Source organism: Hyla sarda, chromosome 9 (genome assembly GCF_029499605.1).
Source record: "Hyla sarda isolate aHylSar1 chromosome 9, aHylSar1.hap1, whole genome shotgun sequence".
NCBI classification, from domain to species: domain Eukaryota; kingdom Metazoa; phylum Chordata; class Amphibia; order Anura; family Hylidae; genus Hyla; species Hyla sarda.
In genome coordinates, this window is record NC_079197.1 from 87,885,739 (window position 1) to 87,912,039 (window position 26,301).

At 39.4% G+C, this 26,301-nt stretch overlaps 1 protein-coding gene across 3 annotated transcripts in view; it reads left to right on the forward strand.

Annotated features, from left to right (window-relative positions):
- LAMP2 (lysosomal associated membrane protein 2) overlaps positions 1-14,879 on the forward strand; it is a 53,326-nt gene extending 38,447 nt beyond the window's left edge. Inside the window, exon 9 of one of the 3 annotated variants that reach the window (XM_056540034.1) lies at positions 7,350-14,879. In XM_056540034.1, coding sequence (XP_056396009.1) covers positions 7,350-7,492 — 143 coding nt within the window. In that variant the 3' untranslated portion in view covers positions 7,493-14,879. Of the gene's footprint in view, positions 1-1,513; positions 1,939-7,349 lie in introns of those variants that run through there. The other 2 variants (XM_056540037.1, XM_056540036.1) reach the window with 2 other exon arrangements.
- Positions 14,880-26,301: the final 11,422 nt, after the last annotated feature.

A 26,301-nucleotide genomic window follows, 5' to 3' on the forward strand; every position in this document is an offset into this window, starting at 1 on the left:
ATAGGTTTGGGATAGGGATTTGCTCCTGCTCTGGACAGTTGCTAAAATGGACAGATGTATCAGCAGAGAGCACTGTGGTCAAACAGAAAGGAAATTCAAAAAGAAAAGAACTTCCTCTGGAACATACAGCAGCTAAGTACTGAAAGGGTTAAGATTTTTAAATAGAAGTAAATTACAAATCAGTTTAACTTTCTGGTCGCTACTGTTCCAAAGTTCTTTCTGCTTTTAAAGACCTGCCAAGCCCTCCGTGCCAAGCCAGGCATCATCAGAAGAAGCTGAGAGGACCAAGTGCTGTTACAATGGCAGTGGTGTGGGTGGATCAGGGCAGGAGAGTATGGTTTTGTATTTTGGCAGCATCAGGTGCATTTCTTAACTATTAGGTTAAAAAGGCTAGCCAAGAGACAATATAAGTAGAATATTTAACACCTATTTAAATAAAAAAGTATCTAATAATTTAAAGAATGCAGTCAAACCCCATGAGGAAAGTTACACACATACATACCATGTACAAGGCCCTAAATGGTCATCCATGATGCTGGTATTGAAAGAATGCACTTGCATGTTCTCCGCAGGCTTCCCATTAGGCATAACAAAGTCATAAAACAGAATAGAGTCCTCCTAATAGAAGAACAATTTTTTAAAATCAACTTATCAGCTGCTGTATAATACAGAGGAAGTTCTTTTTATTTTGAATTTCACAGTGCTCTCTGCTGACACCTATGTCCGTGTCAGGAACTATCCAGAATAAGTACAAATCCCCATAGCAAAGCTATCCTGGCCTAGACCGTTCCTGACATGATCAGAGTCGTCAGCAGAGAGCACTGTGGTCAGAAACAAAATATTTTTTTTTTTACGTAACAAGGATGGGAGCAAGGTCTTACCAGTCCTGAGAACTGATCCCATCAAGCGATCATTATCTATGAATCTTTTTAACTGGTGTAAACCTCTACTAGACAGGTGTAAACTTGTACCATCTTACTAAGGGCCACATAAGAGACTGCTAGAGTAAACATGGCTTTTTTTATCTTTAGAAACTGCACTACCCCTGTTGATGAGTTTCTTTGGTTCTCCATTGATGTAATTATGGAGCTTCGCCGTAGTATGAGACATAACCTGTAGACAGTGGCAGCACTGTTTCTAAAAACTACAATGTGTTTAGCCTGTATAATAAAGCCTTTATTCTATAAATGATGTAGGTGAACCCCACCATTCATGACTGTCTGATATAGTGCACAACGTTTTCTATGTTCCACTTTCTCGGAACCGAGAAAGTAGAAAATAAGGTGGCCACAACACTTGAAGCCAGTCCCATTTTTATTTTATTTTTTTTATCACGTTTTGGTAAAAGTGTGTTTTTAATTTGCTTTTCAAATAGCTCAACGTATTTTTTTTATTCTCATAACCTACTTTCATCCCTTCAGCATATGATATGTGAGCCATTTTTGTTTTGTTTTTTCTTTTTTTCTTCTTTTTTTGTTTTTTCCTTGCTTTGTTTGATGTCCTCCACATATAGCCGAAGATTGCTTTACAGATCAGAACTTCACTGTTCCAATAGTCGTGGGAGCAGCATTGGGAGCCCTTGTAGTCCTAGTGATGGTGGCATATTTCATTGGCCGCAGGAATCGGCATTCAGCTGGATATGAACACTTTTAACGACTAAGATTTGGGGTTGGTGCTTGCAAGTTTTTGGCACCATGAAAAAATAAAGGAAGTGACTTGACTGCCTACTATATAGTATTACCCTTTTATTAAGCTTGATTTCTCTAGTAAGCACAATGCACATTATTTGGCCTTTGCTATACAGTATGATTTTGACTTTTATTCTAATAAATATTTCATCATGTCCAATACCACATGAATCTGAGAATGTACATTCTAATCTTATTTGTTTTTGCATTATATAGAAACTCTGCTATAATAAAAAAACTTTTAACATGACTGTGTATGTTTATATCTGCTTGTGACTGATAAAACGGATTTTTTCGTCAGAAAATCAAGTACTTATGTTTTTAAAGTTTTTAAGAATTTTTTTTCCTTTCAATGCAATGATCTGTATAGAAATTCTGAAATCTTACAAATATAAAATTTGTAAAATATTAATTTGATTATAAGTGCACCTCCTACCACCTACACCTTTTTTATTTTTTTATTTTTTTTTTTATTTTTTTTTTTTAGGGCCATTTTTTGAAGGATATGGCAGCTACCATTCTGAAACGTCTGTTTTGAAGTAAATACTTGTATTCCCTATAACATAACAATTCTGGAATATCTTCCCTTAGACCTTTTACCTTACAGTTCCTCTGATATTCCCTCTGACAACATATGGTCTTGTCCATTAAGACACCACAACTTTCTATGAAAGTGAAAACCTCTTCTTATATTTAGGTGGGATTAATAACCGATCCTACATTTGGTCTGGATAAGGGTTGTTCTCTTCATTCACTATTTATGAATTTTGCAACAGTAGCCTTATACAGTATCTTATATGCTCTCACTCTTCTCAGTGTAGCATATACAGTATTTTACATTTTATGTGATATACCATATATTGACGTGTTATATTATATGCAAAATTTACTTTTTCTTCTGGCAGCCCTTTTTTTTTTTTATTCTTGTGTGTGTGTGTATGTGTGTATATATATATATATATATATATATATATATATATATATATATATATATATATATATATATATATATATATATATATATATATATATATATATATAATATTATATCTCTATCCATATTTAACTTTTTTTTATATATATTTTTGTAGAATACGCTGTAATTAGAGATGAGCGAACTTACAGTAAATTCAATTTGTCACAAACTTCTCGGCTCGGCAGTTGATGACTTTTCCTGCATAAATTAGTTCAGCTTTCCGATGCTCCCATGGGCTGGAAAAGGTGGATACAGTCCTAGGAGACTCTTTCCTAGGAATGTATCCACTTTTTCCAGCCCACCGGAGCACCTGAAGGCTGAACTAATTTAAGCAGGAAAAGTAATCAACTGCCGAGCCGAGAAGTTTGTGACGAATCGAATTTACTGTAAGTTCGCTCATCTCTCGCTGTAATATTCAGTTGCATGCACTTTTAATCATGTGTCTGTGTGTACAATTATGTGTTAATAAATATATTTTCTTTTTACTGTGTGTGTTTTTGCTGTCTTTTTGCAGGTCTACATAATAATAATAATAATAATAATAATAATAATAATAATAATAATAATAATAATAATAATAATAATAATAATAATAATAATAATAATAATAATAATAATAATAATAATAATAATAATAATAATAATAATAATAATAAATAAATAATATAAATTTTTTTTTTTTTTGCTCAAACAGCAAACCATAGTCGTGTATTTTTTTTTATTTATTTGCGTTGGCAGGTTATGAAGCATTAAATTTACCTTTGCCTTTAAAGTCTGATCAATGCTGACTCTTTTGGGACACATCCTAATGAAAGAAGAAAAGTAGCCCCTAGATGTCAATTTATTAATATGGTCCCAGAAATAACTGAACAATTACACAATATGGAAGTCTTAAGAGAAGTTGCTTCAGCATTGTTGTTTTATGGGGGAATACAAGTATTTACTAACAGACATATTGGGAGTCAACGGTTCACCTTCTAAGATAAAGAAAAGAAAAAAAATCCTCAACAAGAATATTGAAAAAAAAAGCTGTTTTCCTAATAGGCAAATTCTATTTATTTCATATCAATTTGTCTATATGCCTAGTGGTTGTGTGGGAATATGAAAAGATTCTTAAAGGGGGTACTCCCCTGGAAAACTTATTTTTATATATTTTATTTTTTTATATTATTATTTTATTATTATTTTATTATTATTATCTGGTGCCAGAAAGTTAAACAGATTTGTAAATTACTTCTATTTAAAAATTCTTATTCCTTACAGTACTTATCAGCTGCTGTTATGATCCACAGGAAGTTCTTTTCCTTTCTGCCTGACCACAGTGCTCTCTACTGACATCTCTTTCCATTTTAGGAACTGTCCAGAGTAGGAGCAAATCTCCATAGGAAATCTCTCCTGCTCTGGACAGTTCCAGTTCCTAAAATGGACAGAGGTGTCAGCACAGAGCACTGTGGTCAGGCAGAAAGGAAATTCAAAAAGAAAATAACTTCCTGTGGCTCATAACAGCAGCTGATAAGTACTGGAAGGATTTAGACTCTTTTAATAGAAGTAATTTACAAATCTGTTTTACTTTCTGGTACCAGTTGATAAAAAGGGGTATGCCACTGGAAAACATATTATTTTTTTTATTTTTTAACACTTGAAGCAATTTTTTTTGCCTCTTTGCAGCATACAGGCTATTGAAGAATAATGCGAAAGCTTTTGTGTATACCTATTAGAGGCTTCTTTCGCACTGCCGTTGTAACCCGGCAGTCAGCGGATGTAAAACAAATGAGGGGAAAATGGAGGGAGGAAAAATTACTGCATTTACCGTCCTTTTCTCCCGCAACTCCTGCTAAGAAACAACGGCGCCTGACGGACTGCCTTATAGTCAATGGGATCCTTCGGGACCCATTGTGCCCTGTCCTGATAAGGGCTGTTAAAGGGGGGGGGGGGGAAAGATGACCGTCCATTTTTGGATGGGGCACAACAGCGGTGTAAAAAAAAAAAAGCCTAAGTTAATTTTGCAGCTTATGGTTTGTCTGCCACCTTGATTCCTTGGGCTACATTCACACTATGGAATATCTGCTCGGACTTGTGCCCTCTCCATAGACTGCAGTGCATTTTCAAGTGGATCCATTAAATGAACAAACACATGCATTTTTCTGGTGGATCTAGAGTTCAGAAGTTCTGCCTTGTAAATGGTACAGCAGAATCCTATTAAATAATGGAAGGCTGCTGCACCAGAGTTTAGTTCATGAAATTCCGTAGCGTGGATGTAGCTTAGGCTGGGTTCACACTACGTTTTTCAACTACGGTTCCCGCATAAGTTTTCTATCAAAAACCGTATGGGGAAAAAATGGGTGGAACAGTATGGAAAAAAGTAAACTGTATGCGTTTTTAAACAGTATACTGTTCCGTCCGTTTTTATAGAAAAAACCCATACGTTTTTGAAAATGTTGTCCATTTTTAATGGGAGGGGACTTGGGTGGGGACTTTAGGATTCAAATGCGCATGTGCAAAGTAAATACGTATACGTTTTTCCCGTATGGATCCGTATACATGTGCGTTTCCCATTGACGTCCATGTTAAAAAAAAAAAAAAAAAAAAACGTATGCGGTTGCAGTACGGTTTCTAAACCGGAGTCAAAACCGTGGTTGACCACGATTTTGTCTCCGGTTTAAAAACCGTACTGCAACCGCATACGTTTTTTTTTAACATGGACGTCAATGGGAAACGCACATGTATACGGATCCATACGGGAAAAACGTATATGTATTTACTTTGCACATGCGCATTTGAATCCTAAAGTCCCCACCCAAGACCCCTCCCATTAAAAATGGACAAAATTTTCAAAAACGTATGTTTTTTTTTTTTTTTAAATTGACGGAATTGTATGCACTTTTAAAAACAGTATACTGTTTAAAAACGCATAAGGTTTACTTTTTCCCCCATACGGTTTTTGATAGAAAACGTATGCGAGAACCGTAGTTGAAAAACGCAGTGTGAACCCAGCCTTACTTGTATCTCTTCTATATTCTCCTAATGCAGCCCACATCTACCCTTGGTACCAGTGGCTCTTAAGACAGAGGGAGCAGAGTCTCATCACTGTACCTGCTCCTTAGACTTATCTAAAGGCTACAAAAGCTAGACCAGTGACATAGGACTTCTGTCCCCATACTCACAGTGCAAAGCATTCCTAATAGGTGCATCTTCAGCCTTTTTTCTCTGAGAGGTTTCTCTCTGTCTGTTCTTAAAGGGGTACTCCACTGCCCCAGCATTCGGAACATTGTGTCCCGAATTCTGGGTGGGGGCTGTGGTGGTCATAGACTTGCATAGAGGGGGCATGGCCATGACTCCACAGCCCGCACCCAGTGTTAGGAACACAATGTTCCAAATGCTGGGGCAGTGGAGTACCCCTTTACCAGCAGGAGAGAGCAGTGTATTGCTGCATCTCATATGATACACTGCCAGTAGAATCTACAGAGTAAGTCAGGAGAATTTTTGAACTCTGCTGTTAGAGTAGGTAAGTCCTTACAATCGCTGCACTTTGTCGCTTAGAGCAGATACAATCTCTTCAGCAGCACTTAATACATGGAGAACAGGAAGAAACATGGTTTCAAAGGAAAGTTGCCAGGAAAGATGAGTTATAAAAGCCAATCCTATAGTTTACAGGGATGACTTTTTACAGAGTAGACTACACCAGAGAGTAAGATTTGGACTTTTGGTCAGACAAGGGGTCACATGACACAGCTTCTATAAGGAAAGGATACAAAATGTATGGATGCACATGAGCTGTGATTGAACTAACACTGCTAAAATAAAGTTGGCGAGTTAGTTTTGTTGGAGCACTTCTTTAAACTAGTATTGACCCAGGTAAAGGCAAAACCTACACAAATGGGCAATAGTAGAAGACTTATTACCGTCGCATTTTCCTTTTTTCCATGATAACCCAATCCTCTCCATTTCTTTTAAACTCCTTGTTGTTTTACATGCATACTTGACATTTTATGACTGACATGATTAAGGAAAGTCTACAGATGCGGTGTTACACAATTCATCCTTTCTGTAGACAATGAACATGTGATAAATCTAGTCCTCCTTCATGTAGATGCCATATCCCTTAGCTCCTATAAGAAGTACCCATTAGAGCATACATCCGATCTCTGGCAGCAGAATGTGTTTAAATTTCACTGCATCTTCCGAGCTCATGACTTGTGCGAATCTTCAGTCATCAGGATACAGATTGGTGAAAGTCCCATGCAAGTCTACTTGGTTATATTAATAACAAGGCGAACAAAATGTTTTGGGCTGCCCCACAATAATTTTGTGTTTTATGACCTTTCCATTGTTATCAGGGTTAAAATGTAGGTGGGCTGATGTAGATTCCCTTCAAAGGGGTTTTACCACCATGTTAGTTTAGTCCATATATTGTGCTTTTTTTCTTCCTGGAGAATCTGGGACAGTTTGTATACTAAAATATGCCAAGTTTTTATTTTTTTTTATTTTTTTCAAAGGGACATGCCAATAAACTTAGCTATTAGTTCGAGCAACTGAACCGGCACAACTCCTAAAAGTCTTATTAAAAAATATATATATATTAATATGCCAAAATAGGAAGTGAATGTGGACCTGAGATTTGTCCAAATTCTGCAAGTGCAGACCTGTAAACTGCTTCTCACATTTTCCTCTCTTTTTCCCAACAGCTGAAGAATGCTTTGCTGACTCTGATCTGAGCTTTCTTATTCCAGTCGTGGTGGGGGCTGTGCTTGTCTTTCTCATAATACTTGTCTTTATCTCCTACTTAATTGGACGACGAAAAAGTCGCACAGGCTATCAATCTGTATGATACCAAAACCTCTTTATTTTTCCTTTCTATACTGTCAACTAAATAATTTATTCTTGTACAATGCTAACCTCTCTATGCATAGGTGATATTGTTTTAAAGCACTGCTGTAAAGGTTGGTAGAAAAAAAGACAAATCTAAATGTGGTCTTTTGGAATTGGTTTGTGTGTGATTTTAGCTCTTGGATGCATCCTAAACAGATACAAAGATGCTTAGACTATAAGACTGTAAATCACCATCCACCATCTGTATGAAAAGTCAGGGAGAACCATATGTTTATGCCAGAGCTTCGTTGGGCCGATCAGAGGAAAACCAGGAGCTTTCTTCTAAATGGTTCCAGTTTTGGCACACTGGCTATAAACATATTTACGTGAGAGCCTGAAACATTACAACATGAATGCCAAAACCCTTTTTTAGACTTTTGTATTGTAAGAATTTATATGGAAAGTGCTTATGTATGTTCAACCCGGTACTTACACAAAGAACAGTAGCTGACAGACATGAAACTATATATTCAGCATGTAAATGTAGATGTCAGTGTGTTTGTTTTTTTTTTATTATTTTTAGTTATGATTTATAGTTTCTAATTTTTTTTAAGCATATTTTGTCTAGACCAATGGAAATTTAGATGTGATGTCATAGAGCCATGTTTCCTAAATAAGCCAAGTTCCCTCAGTAAGTCATGATTTTAGGATATCCTATAGAAGGAATGCCTTCTACATTTCCTGATGTACTGACTAGGATGATATGACTTGTCTTTTAGGCTATGTTCACATGACACAATTTCTCCATGGAATTTTTCATGAAAATTATGCATAAATTTATAGCCAATGCACTTCAATGGGATTCCGCTGTCCCACACAAAAATTTCCGCTGCAGGCATTTCAAGTGAATTGGCTATAAATTTTGTGCAGAATTCAGTGCAGAAATTCTGCCGTGTGAACATAGCCTTACAGTAAGGACATGGCCAGTAGGAGGGGGTCCTTGAGGAACAGAGTACTCTATCAGAGAAGACTTTCCCAAGCCCAGCATATCATTTCTATAAGTGTTCTTTTTATGGTAGTATAAATATTTACAACCATTCACAGTAAAAGGTAATCTCTCAGCTTCAATTCACGTTCCAAACTGCTGACATTGTTAGCTTTTAGTACAAAGAGACATGGAACCTTTAATATATCTGCCCGTGCTTCTATAACATAGAAAAAAGGCATTCTCTGGTGCAGAGTGTCAAAGAGTTCCCAAGCCCCTGAAGTGTTGATGGTGAAAAAAACAAATTGAGCCCTCTCCCATCCTTGTCCTAGCTTAATTGACTGCCATGGCTTGGCTTCCAGGTTACTGTCAGTCAAGCAGGGATAGGGAAGGAAATGGGAGTGAGGAGGCGTTTCAGATTTCAGCACTTCAGGGGCTTGGGAACACCTATTTAACACTTGGCACCAGAGAATTAAAACTATATGAAAGCACAGACCGGTACCATGTGTCCTAACATCTATCTAACAGTGTTAGCAATTCAGAATGTAAATTGCCGCTGACATTTAAGTAATGCCAACTGCAACCAGAAAACCAGGTTAGGAACTACAGACAAACAACCAGCAATCAAACCATAAATCTGTATGTTATTGATCATTTTCACAAAGAAACAAACATGACTGATATGGGCTGTAATAGTTATCTTAAAGTGTACCTGCCGTCAACGAAAACTTTTTATATAATGTAGATAATATCATTGTATGTATATTTGTAATATAGATTGGTTAAAAAATGTGTATATTTTTGGGTGAAAAAATGCTGTCTCTGCAGCTAACGCATGTTTGTGAGGAGTCCAAATACAAGAAGTGAGGGCAGGACAAGCAGGGCTCTGTGCAGGATACTGGCTTGTCAATCATCTTCATATGTGAGCCCATAGCATGCCACAGAGCCTCCCCGCACAGAGCCCTGCTTGCCCTCACTGCATTCCTGTATTTGGACTCCTCATAGAGACACACAGGCACTAACTGCAGGGACAAAAATATACATATTTTTTTACCAATATATATTACAAATATACATATAATGGTGTTATCTACATTATATAAAAAGTTTTTGTTAATTACAGGTAGGTACACTTTAATAGTTAATACTTAAAGTGTACCTGTCAAAACTAAAAATTTTATATAATGTGTGTGGGTGTGTGTATATATATATATTACCATTATATGTATATTTGTAATATACATTGGTTAAAAAATGTGTATATTCTTGGTTGAAAAAATGCTGTCCCTACAGCTATTGCATGTGTGTCTCTCTGAGGAGTCCAGCTTGTCCTCAGTCCACATAGTCCTGCTCTGCTTGTCCTCAGTGAACAGAGCCCTGCGTGTCCTCAGTGCAGAGCCCTGCTTGTCCTCAGTGTACAGAGTCCTGCTTGTCCTCAGTGTACAGAGCCATGCTTGTCCTCAGTGCACAGAGCCCTGCTTGTCCTCAGTGCGCAGAGCCCTGCGTGTCCTCAGTGCGCAGAGCCCTGCGTGTCCTCAGTGCGCAGAGCCCTGCGTGTCCTCAGTGCACAGAGCCCTGCTTGTCCTCAGTGCACAGAGCCCTGCTTGTCCTCAGTGCACAGAGCCCTGCTTGTCCTCAGTGCACAGAGCCCTGCTTGTCCTCAGTGCACAGAGCCCTGCTTGTCCTCAGTGTACAGAGCCCTGCGTGTCCTCAGTGCACAGAGCCCTGCGTGTCCTCAGTGCACAGAGCCCTGCTTGACCTCAGTGTACAGAGCCCTGCTTGTCCTCAGTGTACAGAGCCCTGCTTGTCCTCAGTGTACAGAGCCCTGCTTGTCCTCAGTGTACAGAGCCCTGCTTGTCCTCATTGTACAGAGCCCTGCTTGTCCTCAGTGTACAGAGCCCTGCTTGTCCTCAGTGTACAGAGCCCGGCTTGTCCTCAGTGTACAGAGCCCGGCTTGTCCTCAGTGTACAGAGCCCTGCTTGTCCTCAGTGCACAGAGCCCCGTTTGTCCTCAGTGTACAGAGCTCTGCTTGTTCTCACTGCACAGAGCATTGCTTGTCCACCCTCACTTCATGTATTTGGACTCCTCATAGAGACACACAGACAATAACTGCAGGGACAAAAATATACACGTTTTTTAACCAATGTATATTACAACTAGACATATAATAGTATTATCTCCATTATATAAAAAGTTTTTGTTAATGACAGGTACACTTTAATAGTTATACTTATCTGATGTCCATGGCCAACTTAAGATTGATCATATACATTGTTGATTATTTTAATATTGGAAATTGTGTTGCTGCAGGAGCAAACTGCAGGTAAAAGTTAACACGCGCTCTGTTCTTACCTAAATATCCTGCGCAGGCTGTTAAGCAGCTTCCTGTCGAAAGTAATTGAATTCTGCTGAACATTTGTTGTAGTGAAACATTGTCGTAGTATCATATTGGTTGTGTTGCTTGGCCCAAACACCAAGTCTGTGCTTTTAATCTTTTAGAGGGTTTATTCAATAGTTGGTAACTTTCCACAAGCAGTCTAATCCAAGACCATATTGATCCATTATGAAACAAATGGAAGTTAACACCTGTAGTATCTCATTCTGTCATGCAGTTTGGAGGCATCTGAGCCTAAATATTAGGAAATTCCACAACCTGAACACAGAATAGGCAAAATACCTATACAGCATATGAATGGAACTGTATACACACTATTCCAAAATGTTATGTATGTGGAATAGATTTTCAATATTGATAAAATAAAAATGTGGAGAACTTAGCTGTCATTGAAAGAAAACACATTCCTTCTAAAGTTGTGTGACATGTCATAGCTATCCTTTTTGTCTAACTTTGTCTATTGGGCCAAAAAGTACAAAAGTACCAAAGTGCAATGACATGAACCCACTCTATTACATTTTTGAATTGCTTAACAAGTGATTCTATATGACAATACTCTGATACTTTAGAACCAACAATACTCCATCCCTCTAAGAAATTAATAAAGAAACAAATAAACCTTTTAGGGTTATTTTGCAATCTGTATTATAGCCATAAGGCTACATATTTAACCCTTCTAGTTAGGGATTTCATTTATACCTGTCAGATCTGCTTAATCTGTTTCACTCATTCCTAAAATAGATTAAAAAAAAAAAAAAAAAAAAAGGAAAGGAAAGGTCGGAAACAGAATACAAGGACCAGTGTTCGTTTAGATAAACCAGTTAGTATGCCAGAATTGTTATATTTTGGCGATATAAGATACTTAAACAAGGTTTGTACAGCTGAAATGTAGCATTTCTAGTCTATATATACATTTCTATAAACCACCACTGGTCCTCTGCTGTCAACAATTTAGTGGTTTTGTAAAATCATTCAAAAGAAAAAGAAACTTAGATAATGCTGAGAGTAGAAAAATCAATTGCCTGCTCCTTACTCTCTATAGCCATTAGTTTTTGCATTGGGCACCATAATCTCAGGTGACCAGTGCTTTGTCTTTGCAGGTAAGAAGCATTAAAAGGGTACTCTACTGGCCAGCGTGGGCGTGGCCGTGATGTCACGAGGAGCATGGCTGCCCCCGCAGTGTGAAAACAGCGTTCGGAACATTTACTTCCGAACGCTGGCCCAGTGGAGTACCCCTTTAAAGGCGTTTCCAGGATTAGAAAAACATGGCTGCTTTCTTCCAAATCCAGCACCTTACCTGTCCAGGGTTGTTTCTGATATTACAGTAAATGGGCTACGATTCCATACCACGTTCAACCTGAAAACAGGTGTAGCACTGTTTTTTGGAAGGCGGTAGTTATGTTTTTCTATTCCTGTGCATTCCTTGAACAACCCATGAGGATTCGGGACTTTCCCCAAACCCAGCGATTTCTGCCATCTTTCAGCAGCTCAGGGCTGCCTCTTATAGCCAGCACAGAGTGATCTTTGATGCCAAAATATAAAAACGTATTTGGTATCAACATGTGGTGCATTGTCCCTAGTATGAAAATATAACATTGATCCCACTCAGTGAATGGTGTAAGTAAAAAATAATACTAAATGCCAGAACTGTTTTATTTTTTATTTTTTTGTCACATCACATCCCCAAAAAAATGGAATAAAAAGCAATTAAAGATTTGTATATTTTTTCCAAAAGGTTCAGTGATCACAAATCTGGCAATGAAACATAACATTTATACTATTTACTATAAACAGCACAATTGTTGTAAGCTTTAGATGGCTGGTATGTACAAGGTTTTGCATACCTTTTTTTACTTTATAGCAAATGCACAAATCACAGAAATGACAGAAAACTGTTTTTCTGTAACAACATAAGGACACAACCTTTTTTTTGGTTACCCAATGTGCAACGTTTCAGCTACAGTGGGGAAAAAAGTATTTAGTCAGCCACCAATTGTGTAAGTTCTCCCACTTAATAAGATGAGAAAGGCCTGTAAATTTCATCATAGGAATACCTCAACTATGAGAGACATTATGAGAAAAACAAAATCCATAAAATCACATTGTCTTATTTTTAAAGAATTTATTTGCAAATTATGGTGTAAAACAAGTATTTGGTCAATAACAAAAGTTCATCTCAATGCTTTGTTATATACCCTTTGTTGGCAATGACAGAGGTAAAATGTTTTCTGGAAGTCTTCACAAGGTTTTCACACACTGTTGCTGGTATTTTGGCCCATTCCATTCATGCAGATCTCCTCTAGAGCAGTGATGTTTTGGGGCTGTTGCTGGGTAACATGGACTTTCAACTCCCTCCAAAGGTTTTCTATGGGGTTGAGGTCTGGAGACTGGCTAGGCCACTCCAGGACCTTGAAATGCTTCTTATGAAGCCACTCCTTCTTTGCCCGGGCGGTGTATTTGGGATCATTGTCATGCTGAAAGACCCAGCCACGTTTCATCTTCAATGCCCTTGCTGATGGAAGGAGGTTTTCACTCAAAATCTCATGACACATGGCCCCATTAATTCTTTCCTTTACACGCATCAGTTGTCGTCCTGGTCCCTTTGTAGAAAAACAGCCCCAAAGCATGATGTTTCCACCCCATGCTTCACAGTAGGTATGGTCTTCTTTGGATGCAACTCAGCATTCTTTCTCCTCCGAACACGACAAGTTGAGTTTTTACCAAAAAGCTCTGCTTTAGTTCCATCTGATCATATGACATTCTCCCAATCCTCTTCTGGATCATCCAAATGCTCTCTAGCAAACTTCAGGCGGGCCCAGACATGTACTGGCTTAAGCAGGGGGACATGTTTGGCACAGCATGATTTGAGTCCCTGGCGTCGTAGTGGGTTACCGATGTAGTCTTTGTTACTTTGGTCCCAGCTCTCTGCAGGTCATTCACTAGGTCCCCCCTGGGATTTTTGCTCACTGTTCTTGTGATAATTTTGACACCACTGGGTGAGATCTTGTGTGGAGCCCCAAATCAAGGAAGATTATCAGTGGTCTTGTATGTATTTCATTTTCTAATAATTGCTCCCACAGTTGATTTCTTCACACCAAACTGCTTGCTTATTGTAGATTCAGTCTTCCCAGCCTGATGCAGGTCTACAATTTTTGTTTCTGGTGTCCTTCGACAGCTCTTTAGTCTTGGCTGTAGTGGAGTTTGGAGTGTGAATGTTTGAGGTTGTGGACAGGTGTCTTTTATACTGATAACAAGTTCAAACAGGTGCCATTAATACAGGTAATGAGTGGAGGACAGAGGAGACTCTTAAATAAGAAGTTGCAGGTCTGTGGGAGCCAGAAATCTTGCTTGCTTTTAGGTGACCAAATACTTATTTTCCTGAGGATTTAACCAATTAATTCATTAGAAATCCTACAATGTGATTTCCTGTATTCTTTCACCCCATTCTGTCTCTCATAATTGAGGTATTCCTATGATGAAAATTACAGGCTTCTCTCATCTTTTTAAATGGGAGTACTTGCACGATTGGTGGCTGACTAAATACTTTCCCCCACTGTATATCATTTGCTATTATCAAGCATAGTTAAAATGGTGAACATAGGGGGAGATTTATCAATATGTATGTAGTGTGCAGTCACTTCACAGCCTTCTTTTTTATTTTTTATTTTTTGCTGTGATTTTGGCTTCTGTGCACCAAATTTATCAAAGCAGTGCACAGACTTTGATACATTTTTCACAAATGAAAAATCACCTCAGAATGTGCTGTAGGATGTTTTTCTTTTAAGCCAGAGGTGGTATGAATTTGCATTTGTTTTTAACGTTTGTGCAATATTTTTGCGCCTTTTTAAAAAAGACGCAGTTAATAAATCTTATCCACTGCAAAGTCAAGAAGAGGAAGCACTGCATTTCACAGTCACTTTTGCCAAAGTTGTCTATTTTGTAATTGTGCAAAGGCAATGATAAATCCCCCATAGTGCCTATCTATATACATTTATATATATATATATATATATATATATATATATATATATATATATCTCACAGAAAAGAAAACGTCCGGCACTCGAGAAGATGCAGGTAAAACTTGTCAATGGCTTTATTCACACGCTTAGGCAGGACACAATCTGACGCGTTTCGCACACTCAGGTGCTTAATCGTAGATCTACGATTAAGCACCTGAGTGTGCGAAACGCGTCAGATTGTGTCCTGCCTAAGCGTGTGAATAAAGCCATTGACAAGTTTTACCTGCATCTTCTCGAGTGCCGGACGTTTTCTTTTCTGTGAGAGTTCTACTAAGCCGGGAGCGGTACCGGTGTCCGCAGCACGAGATAGTGCAGCTAACGCGAGAGTGGTGAGCAGCCTGACCTTATCTGCATATATATATATATATATATATATATATATATATATATATATACGCACACACACACATATATTCACCATTTGGACTATGCTTGATAAAGTGTAAAGATATAGCCAAAATGTCGCACATTGGGTAACCTATACAGAGACTACAGATTTTTTGCACAACTATGGAGTCTTCAGCTTGTTACTTGAACTCTTTGTTGCTATTATTCCGTATTGGTTCTGGATGGTGACGTGCAGTGGTCTTGTCCTGGGCTGTCTTCTATTCTACTTGCATGTGAGCTAAAAGACACACACACATTGGGTCACTCTACTCATAGAGAATCTTAGAGAAATAGTTGGGAACAACCAGATCATCTTCAATAACATGGGCATTTTCTATTTTCACGGCTTTGAGTGTTCTACTTTGATGCCTTGGTGTCCTATTTGTTCTAGTGTAAGTTTCCTTTTGTAACCTTTCCATTATGTTTATGCTTGCACCAAATTCTACACACAGGTGACTGGGAACAACAAACATCTTTCATCACATAAAAAAAAGGGAGTTTTTCAGGTCACCTGGGAATTTGTGGTGCATGACAGCCCTCCGATACCATATAAAGAGATGCTTGGGCCAGCACTACATGAAAAATAAAACCTGATCAGAAGTTAATTAAAAACTCAGATATGATATGCAAATGAACAATTCACCTTGTAAAAGACGCAGGAGAAACACACTCCAACTCTGACATCTTTCGGATCTTATAGACCCTTACTCATATTCATGCTGTTTCTTGTATGGGGGAGGCTGAGTACACCTATAACCAATTACAAAGTTTTATCGCATCAACAGGTTGTCTATACAAGAATTCGATCACCTTTAACCAAATTTGAGACTATCTGGTCAGGGATTGGGAAAATGAATTCAAGTTTTTCCAAATACCTAAATGGATTAATTCTTTAATTTTCACTCACAAAATCTTTGTCATGTAGATTCTAAGAAACAAACTATAAGATCTTGATGATTTAGGGCACCAGGCATTTTGCATCGTATATACTCGGAGGTATCCCATAGGTGTTGGAGGTGTCATTCTAACAAGGAAACCTTGATGGCTATTTGGTAGCCATGTCCTATATTAAAAGAAAGATGTGATGACATTTTCTGCCATTATAGTACAAATTATTTATGTTTAGTGAAGAATACTCCAGAACTTCCTTTGCTATCCATGTCACCAAACTCCTCATTGGCCTTCAAAAAAGCTTATGTAAGCTATTAGGATTTACATACCCAGATTGTGTAAAACCTCAACTTCCCCAACTAGAGCCTAATGGGACTTTTGATCTTCTATTCTCATAATGTCATTGAGAGCAAATGGTTTGATAATACCACAGACAAATTCACATAGATTGGCTTTCTTGATAAACTTTCCGCTCATCCCTGACATTTTTACAATGCATTGAAACTGACTATTCATCCCCCCAAAAAAAAAATCCTTTAACACCTGACCCCCAACCATCTTTTTTTCCCTGTTTGTCATTTATTTTTTTCTTTCCTTTTGTAAACATTTTTTTAAGCTTTTTATTTTAACAATAACTGTTTACTGTAAACTTGTATTCTTTATTGCAATATCAGAAAAATATTTTAACGTGTTAAACTCATTACTGTTTATTTTAATAACTTTAAAATTAATAAAATATTATTAAACCATCAAATGCATTTCTGCTGTGTATTTCCTTCATTTCTTGAATTGTCATTTGATTTTGCCATGTTTTATTTGGATTTTTAATGGCCTTTAAATAGTAACTTGTATGCGAAGCGCTGGCCCAAGCATTTCTTTATCTTTTCTCATGCTGCGTGTTGGATTTACATCTTTAAACCGATGATATTTAAGCAAACTTCTACAATCCATTCCTGGCATTGACTTTGACTTGTACATAAAAAAAAACTGCACCAAAACTGCATGTATAAAAGCAATGTAAGGTAGTTTAACCCTTTACCTTTTAACTACAGACTAATTTGCATTAGCATTCGTGCCAGGATTTGTTTTAAAATATATGAATTGCAAGGTGATCCCATAATTTGTTCCTCAACTTAATTGAAATAACTTCATTTTGAGGTATATTCCATGAAGCTAGAATGTTCAGCTGTTAAAGCGAATCTGTCATCAGTATTACCCACACTTACCTGTTGGTACAGGCTTCTACAGACACTGATGAAAATGGTCTGAACCTTTCTTCACTCCATTGCTCTGTTGGTCCGCAATGCCTGTTTTTCAGTATATGCTTAGGACCCGTGACGTCTAGCCTGCTTCTTCCTCTGTCCTTATACATATTCATATTGCGCCTTCTGCCTTCTTTGGGCAAATACTGCACATGTGCCGCTTCCAGGGTACACCTTACTTACACAGTCAAAGATGGTTGCGGCTATGAAGCAGTGCCATACACTGCTTCTGTGTGTACCCTGTAAGCAGCACATGCGCAGTAATTACCGAAAGGAGGCAGAAGGAGGGATATTCATAATGTGGGCCAGATGGAGGAGGCAACAGGCTGGACGTCCGGTTGCATTTGCGGTTTGGGAACACCCCGCATGCACTAACCTGGGTCACTAGCATACACCGAAATACGGGACCCACGGAGCAAGGCCAATATCTGTGTCACTCTTACTACAAGCCTGTACCAACAGGTTAGCGTGGGTGATACTGATGTCAGTTTCCCTTTAACTCGTTAAGGACACAGGGCGTACAGGTACACCCTGACGTCCTTGTACTTAAAGGAAAACTGTCAGCTTGCTCCCCCGCTCTAACCAGCGGTGCTGGCTGATCTCCCTCGTCATTACAGAGCGGGGAGAAGAGAGGGAGGCGGGGAGCCGGGAGGAATATTGATGAGCCGGGCGGCGCTGCGGCCGGCGGCGATGACGTCAGAGTGCCAGCACTTAATTAGCTTAAAGTGAAAAACTAAGATTTTTGCCGTCCGACACAACAACTATCACCCTTTAGCAGCAGGAGTAAGGTGGCACTGGTGCCACCTCACAATCGTCCATATTCGTTGTCCGTTACCAGCCGCAAAATTCAGGACGCCTGCTGTGGGGGTGACCCTAACGGCACCCACTCTGCCCCTACTCCAGAGGGCAAGAGTGGGTGCCGGGAGTATGTACCTGAAGTGGGGGCCCCCACTTCAGCAGCAGGAGGTAAGGCTGTGCCTCCCTCTGTTGCTTAGCAACAACTCCCAGCATGCACAAAAGGGCACGCTGGGAGTTGTTGTTATGCAACAGCAGAAGGCACACCTACAACTCCCAGCATGCTCTTTGGTAGTTTGTGCATGTTGGGGGTAGTAATTATGCGACAGCTGATGGCACATTTTTTCTATGAAAAAGTGTGCCTCCAGCAATTGCATAACTACAACCCCCAGCAGGCACAAACTACCAAAGGGCATGCTGGGAGTTGCAGTAGTGTGCCTCTAGCTGTTGCATAACTACAAGTCCCAGCATGCCCTTCGGCTGTAAGGGCATGCTGAGAGTTGTAGTTTTGCAACAGCTGAAGGCACACTTGTTGCAAAACACTGAGTTTGTTACCTAACTCAGTGTTTCGCAACCGGTGTGCCTCCAGCTGTTGCAAACGAAAACTCCCAGCATGCACTGATAGACCGTACATACAGAGAGTTGTAGTTTTGCAACAGCTGGAGGCACACTGGTTGCAAAACACTTAGTTTAGTAACAAACTGTGTTTTGCAACCAGTGTGCCTCCAGTTATTGCATAACTACAACCTCCAGCATGCATGGGCAGCCAAAGGGCATGCTGGAAGTGTTAGTAGTATGCCTCTATCTGTTGCTTAACTAAGTCCCAGCATACCCTTCGGCTGTCCGTGCATGCTGGGAGTTGTAGTTTTGCAACAGCTGGAGGCACACTGGTTGCGAAACACTGAGTTAAGTAACAAACTCTGTGTTTTGCAACCAGTGTGCCGCCAGCTGTTGTATAACTACAACCCCCAGCATGCACGGACAGCCTAAAGCATGCTTGGAGTTGTAGTCTTGCAACAGCAAGAGTTTTGCCCCCCCCCCTCCATGTGAATGTACAGGGTACATTCACACGGGCGGGGGTTTACAGTGAGTTTCTCGCTGCAAGTATGAGATGCAGCAAATTTTCCGCTGCAGCTCAAACTCCCAGCGGGAAACTTGCTACACTACACTACACCTACACAAAATAAAGGCTAAAACACTACATATATATACCCCTACACAGTTACCCCCCCCTCCCTTCCCCCCAATTAAAGGGAAAATGTCTGGTATGGCAGTGTTTCCAAAACAGAGCTTCCAGCTGTTGCAAAACAACAACTCCCAGTATTGCCGGACAGCCATTGACTGTCCAGACATGCTGGGAGTTTTGCAACAGCTGGAGGCACCCTGTTTGGGAAACACTGCTGTAGGGTAATTCTTGCATCCAGGTCATTCCCTGTGCAAATCCCTAATTTAGGCCTCAAATGCTCATGGCACACTCTCACTTCGGAGCCCTGTCGTATTTTAAGGCAACAGTTTAGTGCCACATATGGGGTATTTCCGTACTCAGGAGAAATTGCCTAACACGTTTTGGGGGCTTTTTCTCCTTTTACCCCTTATGAAAAGGTAAAGCTGGGGTCTACTCCAGCATGTTATTGTAAAAAAAAAAATTTATTTTTACACTAACATGCTGGTGTTGCCCCATACTTTTCATTTTTACAAGAGGTAAAAGGAAAAAAAAGACCCCCAACATTTGTAACACAAATTCTCCTGCATATGGAAATACCCCATATGTGGACGTAAAATGCTCTGCGGGTGCACAACAAGGCTCAGGAGTGAAAGCGCCATGTACATTTGAGATGATTTGCACAGGGGTGGCTGATCGTCACAGTGGTTCTGACATAAACACAAAAAAAAACAAATAAAAAACACCCCATTTTGACACACCTCATTGAGCGTAACAAGGGGTATAATTAGCCTTAACACCCCACAGGTGTTTGAAGAATTTTTGTTAAAGTTGGACATGAAAATTAAATGTTTAAATTTTTTCATAAAAATGCTGGTGTTATCCCAAATCCCAAAAGGGGTAATAGGAAAAAAGCCCCCCAAATCCCCCCTAATATTTTAGTAAAAAAAAAATGTAATTTACACATCAATTTTACGAAAAGTCGTCAAACACCTGTGGGGTGTTAAGGATTCCTGTGCCACTTGTTACATTCCTTGTGGTGTGTAGTTTCCAAAATAAAATGCCATGTGTTTTTTTTTTTTTTTTTTTTTTTGCTATTCTGCCACCATAGGGGCTTCCTAAATGTAACATGCCCCCCAAAAACTATTTCAGCAAAATTTGCTTTCCAAAAGCCAAATGTGACTGCTTCACTTCTGAGCATTATAGTGCGCCCACAGTGCACTTGACGTCCACACATGGGGTATTTCCATACTCTGAAAAGATGGGGTTGCAAATTTTGAGGGGCATTTTCTCCTATTACACCTTGTAAAAATGTAAAATTTGGGGGAAAAAATGCATTTTAGTGAAAAGAAAAATCATTTACACATCCGACTTTAACAAAAAGTCGTCAAACACCTGTTAAGGCTCACTGGACCCTTTGTTACATTCCCTGAGGGGTGTAGTTTTTTTTTGCTGTTCTGACACCATAGGGGCTTCTTAAATGTGACATGCCCCCCAAAAACCATTTCACAAAAACTCACTCTCCAAAATCCCATTGTCGCTCCTTCCCTTCTGAGCCCTCTAGTGCACCCACAGAACACTTGACATCCACATATGAGGTATTTCCTTATTTGAGAGAAATTTGGTTACAAATTTTAGGGGGCTTTCTCTCCTTTTGCCCCTTGTAAAAATTAAAAAATTGGGTCTACAAGAACATGCCAGTGTAAAAAACGAAGATTTTGAATTTTCTCCTTCACTTTGCTGCTATTCCTGTGAAACACCTAAAGGGTTAACACACTTTCTGAATGTCATTTTGAATACTTTGGGGGTGTAGTTTTTATAATGGGGTCATTTATGGGGTATTTCTAATATGATGGCCCCTCAAATCCACTTCAAAACTGAACTGGTCCCTGAAAAATTCAGATTTTGAAAAATTGGAAAATTGCTGCTGAACTTTGAAGCCCTCTAATGTCTTCTAAAAGTAAAAACACGTCAACTATATGATGCATATATGATGTAGACATATTGTATTTGTGAATCAATATATAATTTATTTGGTATGACTATTTTCCTTATAAGCAGAGAGCTTCAAAGGTTAAGGGGATAAACATTGTTTTATGTCGTATCTGTGATTAGTGTATTTGCTATTAAGCTGAGCGACTAGCCTCAAGGGTGCGATCATATCAGCCTAAAACAGGTAAATTGTTTCATCTGTGTTAAGCCCAAAAACACCTACTCAACCTTTGATCTGATGAACTGACCTGACAACTGTCAATCCAGGACTTGCAGCTGTAATAAGGGCATAAACGTGTCCATATTAAAGGGGTACTCCGGTGGAAAACCTATTTTTGTTTTTTTAAATCAACTAGTGCCAGAAAGTTAAACAGATTTGTAAATTAAAAATAAATTGGAGGTGGGGGGCTCACACTAATAGGAAAAGAATGTGTATCAGGTACTGTATGTTACACGTTAACCCTACGTGTCAAAATATAATCTGGAGATAATACATGGAAATACAGACCTCTAGATACACATGTGATAGTGTTCTGTATAAGATGGCTGAAATTAGAGTATTAGAATGGAGTGATAAAATTGATGTTAAAGATTAATGTTACTTACTATGTATAATCCTATGTATAAAGTATGATAGAATAATAATTGGTACAGGCTAAGTGATAATGGTAATAATGATATCAATTTTATTTATAATTATTGAGTGTGCGGCTGTTCAGGGTCCTTGCACAAACCGCACCCTTATTATAATATTAAAAAGTAATTAAAAATAAAAACATAAAAATGAATATATGCAATTAATAACAAATACTGATGTGAGATACGCAGTCCCAAATATTAGCAGCTTGAATGAATGAATAAATCAATGTTCAATTCAATGAATTACAGTTCAATGAATGAAAGGATACAGTTCAATGAATTATGTCCGAGGAAGTATCATTGAAGTTCAAGGTGCTACACAGTATATAATAGAAATCCTCCACTGAGTTAGTTGAAACTTTGATAACAGTTATTTGTAGCAGATATTGTAGCAGATATATCCAAATGAAAGCTATTGTAGCAGATGTATCAAAGTAAAAGTTATTGGTGCATAGCACCGCTCACCGCTTCTCCTAATGCGCTCCAATGTTCAGTGGGGTTCTTCTCCTTCCCGGGCTGGCACAGCTCGGCAGCTGGCCTAGTGGAAAAGCCTAGGGTCTTTCTGCGCTGGTTCGGGATCTGGATACCAGGAGTTGGTAATTGCCGTAGAACCTGTGTACCGTGGAGCTGATGTAATGCATCGGGGGGAGGCTGCACTTGGATGGTCTGGCACAGATCTGCATCTGGACGGTGGATAAGGCGAGTGCAGGTGAGCGGTGAATGCACTGGGAGGATAGCGGAGCTGCGTCATCGTGTAAGAATGCGTGCTCCTAGGTCATGTAGTGGTCCCAAAACTGGGGGGTTCCAGCAGTTGCAAATAGGTTTTTGCTGGTTGGACTGGGTATCTCCGATGTGGGTAAAATGCCTCAGCCTCTGTTAGCCAATAGGCTTTAGGGTGTGTCTATTTATAGTCACCCCAGCCTAGTCTCAGTGCTGGTGATTGACTTAATTTCATCCTGTCTTGTTATCATGCTGGGAGCTCTTGGTGTGACTTAATTTCATTCTGACATGCTAATGGAGGCTTTGGGTGAAAAACTCTTTGTTTGAGCTTTTAATCTACTATCTCTATTTTAGCATGCACTTTGTATTTTCTGGTTTTAGCCATGTTAGGTGGCATGCTATTAGTGAATTTTAAGCTGTGTTTGTTTAGTCGGTTTTAGGATTTCTTTTATCCTTTCTGCTATGTTTCTGTTCACACTGTTTTCTCTTTTATCCATTTATGTGAACTTCTTTGTTTTATATTTCTGTTTTCCTACTGGGCCAGCATCCTGTCCACACTGGTGAGTGTGTCGCTGGCCAGTAGTCTATTTGGATTTCTTATTAATGGCTACTCCTATACTGGAGTGGAGTGTCCAGTTTGTGTGTTCAGTGTGAACAGACACATAGCTGAAAGGACAAATCCTGAAACCGACTAAACAAACACAGCTTAAAATCTACTAAGAGCATGCCACCTAACATGGCTAAAACCAGAAAATACAAAGTGCATGCTAAAACAGAGATAGTAGATTAAAAGCTCAAACAAAGTGTTTCACCAAGCCTCCATTAGCAGCATAGCCAGCATGTTAGCAAGTCAGGGTGAAATTAAGTCAATCACCAGCACTGAGACTAGACTGGGTTGACTATAAATAGACACACATTATTGGCTAACAGAGGCTGAGGCTGAAAAAGCCAGAGACATGAACTATTCCCTGACCAGAAAACATAAAACTGTTCACACACAGCAAATCCAATAGCTGTGTGTGAACACAGACCAGGACAGACTTTTTTTTATTGTTTTAATGAGAAAAATGTCTGTTAGGCTCTGTTTACATTTGCATTATAGTTGGCCTTAATAACACAAACCACAATATAGACATTGATGCAATAAAAAAATGCAGCTTTAGCTTTTCTCTAAAATATATCTGCACCTCCAACACAGGTATGAGTATAGCCTGGTTTTAGACAAGTGCAGTATGCATGCATGCACGAATGACAGGAATCCATGACACGTTTAGTACAGGTCATCAGACCAATGGACGGACCAGGACAGGCTTTCATAATAAGGTCATAAAAAACATTTGCATTAAGCTTGTCTGAAGCTGGCCTTAATCTAGAAGAATGCAAAAATAAAATATCCTGTGAAGTAGATGACAATTTGTCCTCAATGTGGTTGTGCACATATTATGCTAGATCAGCCGGCTATCCAATGTATATGGGGGTCTCCCAAATAATAATTGGGGTTGTTTGATTTCAACATGCCTGATGTTTCTTTCTCACAAGAGATAAATTGTGTCAGATTGGACTCCTCTTGGCCAAGCATGTATATTAATTGTAGAGCAGTGCTTCCCAACCAGGGTGCCTCTAGTTGTTGCAAAACTGCATCTCCCAGCATGCTCGGACAGCCGTTGGCTGTCCGGGCATGCTGGGAGTTGTAGTTTTGCAACAGCTGGAGGCACCCTGGTTGGGAAGCACAGGTGTGGAGGATTAGCTGTCAATAGTTATCTATGGCTTTGTTCCTCTTTAGTTTAAGCCTTACTTTGGAGGTACAGTGGATAGAAAAAGTCTACACACCCCTTTAAAATCCCAGGTTCTAATGATATTAAAGGGGTATTCCAGGCAAAACCTTTTTTTATATATATATATATATATATATATATATATATATCATCTGGCTCCAGAAAGTTAAACAGATTTGTAAATTACTTCTATTAAAAAATCTTAATCCTTCCAGTAGTTATTAGCTTCTGAAGTTTTCTGTCTAACTGCTCAATGAGGATGTCACGTCCCGGGAGCTGTGCATGATGGGAGAATGTCCCCATAGGAACTGCACAGCTCCCGGGACGTGAGTCATCAGAGAGCAGTTAGACAGAAATAACAACTCAACTTCAGAAGCTAATAACTATTGGAAACATTAAGATTTTTTAATAGAAGTAATTTACAAATCTGTTTAACTTTCCGGAGCCAGTTGATATATAAAAAAAAAAGTTTGGGCCTGGAATACCCCTTTAAAGAATGAGACAAAGATAAATTATGTCAGAACTTTTTCTACCTTTATTGTGACCTATGACGTGAATAATTAATTTGCAAAACAAGCAAATGTTTAAAGGGATAATCCGCCCTTAGACATGTTATTGCCTATCCAAAGGATAGGGAATAACATGTCTGATCTCAGGGAGTCTGGCCACGGGGACCCCCCCATGATCTCCAGACTGGCGCTGCGGCGTTATGGTCACGGAAGCCTGGGGCTTCCATGATTGTGACGTCACACCACGCCCCCTTCATGCATGTCTATGTGAGGGGGCGTGATGGCTTGTACACAGACCACACCCCTCCTCCCATAGACGTGAATGGAGGAGGCGTGGTGGCTGTGTTCCCCAGTCATCTGGCACGGAGCTGAGTTGGCTCCGTGCACCGGATGACTGGGGTGCCCCTTTGGGTAGGGGATAACATGTCTAGCAGCGGAGTACCCCTTTAACCCCTCAATGACGCAGGACGTATATTTACGTCCTGCGCCGGCTCCCGCGATATGAAGCGGGATCGCGCCACGTCGGTTAACGGCGATCGCGGCGATGTGCGGTATTAACCCTTTAGAAGCGGCGGTCAAAGCTGACCGCCGCTTCTAAAGCGAAAGTGAAAGTGACCCGGCTGCTCAGTGGGGCTGTTCGGGACCGCCGCGGTGTCCCGCTGCGTCCTGAACAGCTGTCAGAAAATCCGGGAGGGCCCTTACCTGCCTCCTCGGTGTCCGATAGTCGAATGACTGCTCCGTGCCTGAGATCCAGGCAGGAGCAGTCAAGCGCCGATAACACTGATCAATCGTATGTTAATACACGCCTGTGATCAGGATGAGAGATCAGTGTGTGCAGTGTTATAGGTCCCTATGGGACCTATAACACTGCAAAAAAAGTAAAAAAAAAGTGTTAATAAAGGTCATTTAACCCCTTCCCTAATAAAAGTTTGAATCACCCCCCTTTTCCCATAAAAAAAAATAACAGTATTAAAAAAAAAAAAATAAACATATGTGGTATCGCCGCGTGCGTAAATGTCCGAACTATAAACATATATCATTAATTAAACCGCACGGTCAATGGTGTACGTGCAAAAAAATTCCAAAGTCCACAAAAGCGTATTTTGGTCACTTTTTATACCATTAAAAAATTTATAAAAAGTGATCAAAAAGTCCGATCAAAACAAAAATCATAATGATAAAAACTTCAGATCACGGCGCAAAAAATGAGTCCTCATACCGCCCTGTACGTGGAAAAGTAAAAAAGTTATAGGGGTCAGAAGATGACATTTTTAAACGTATACATTTTCCTGCA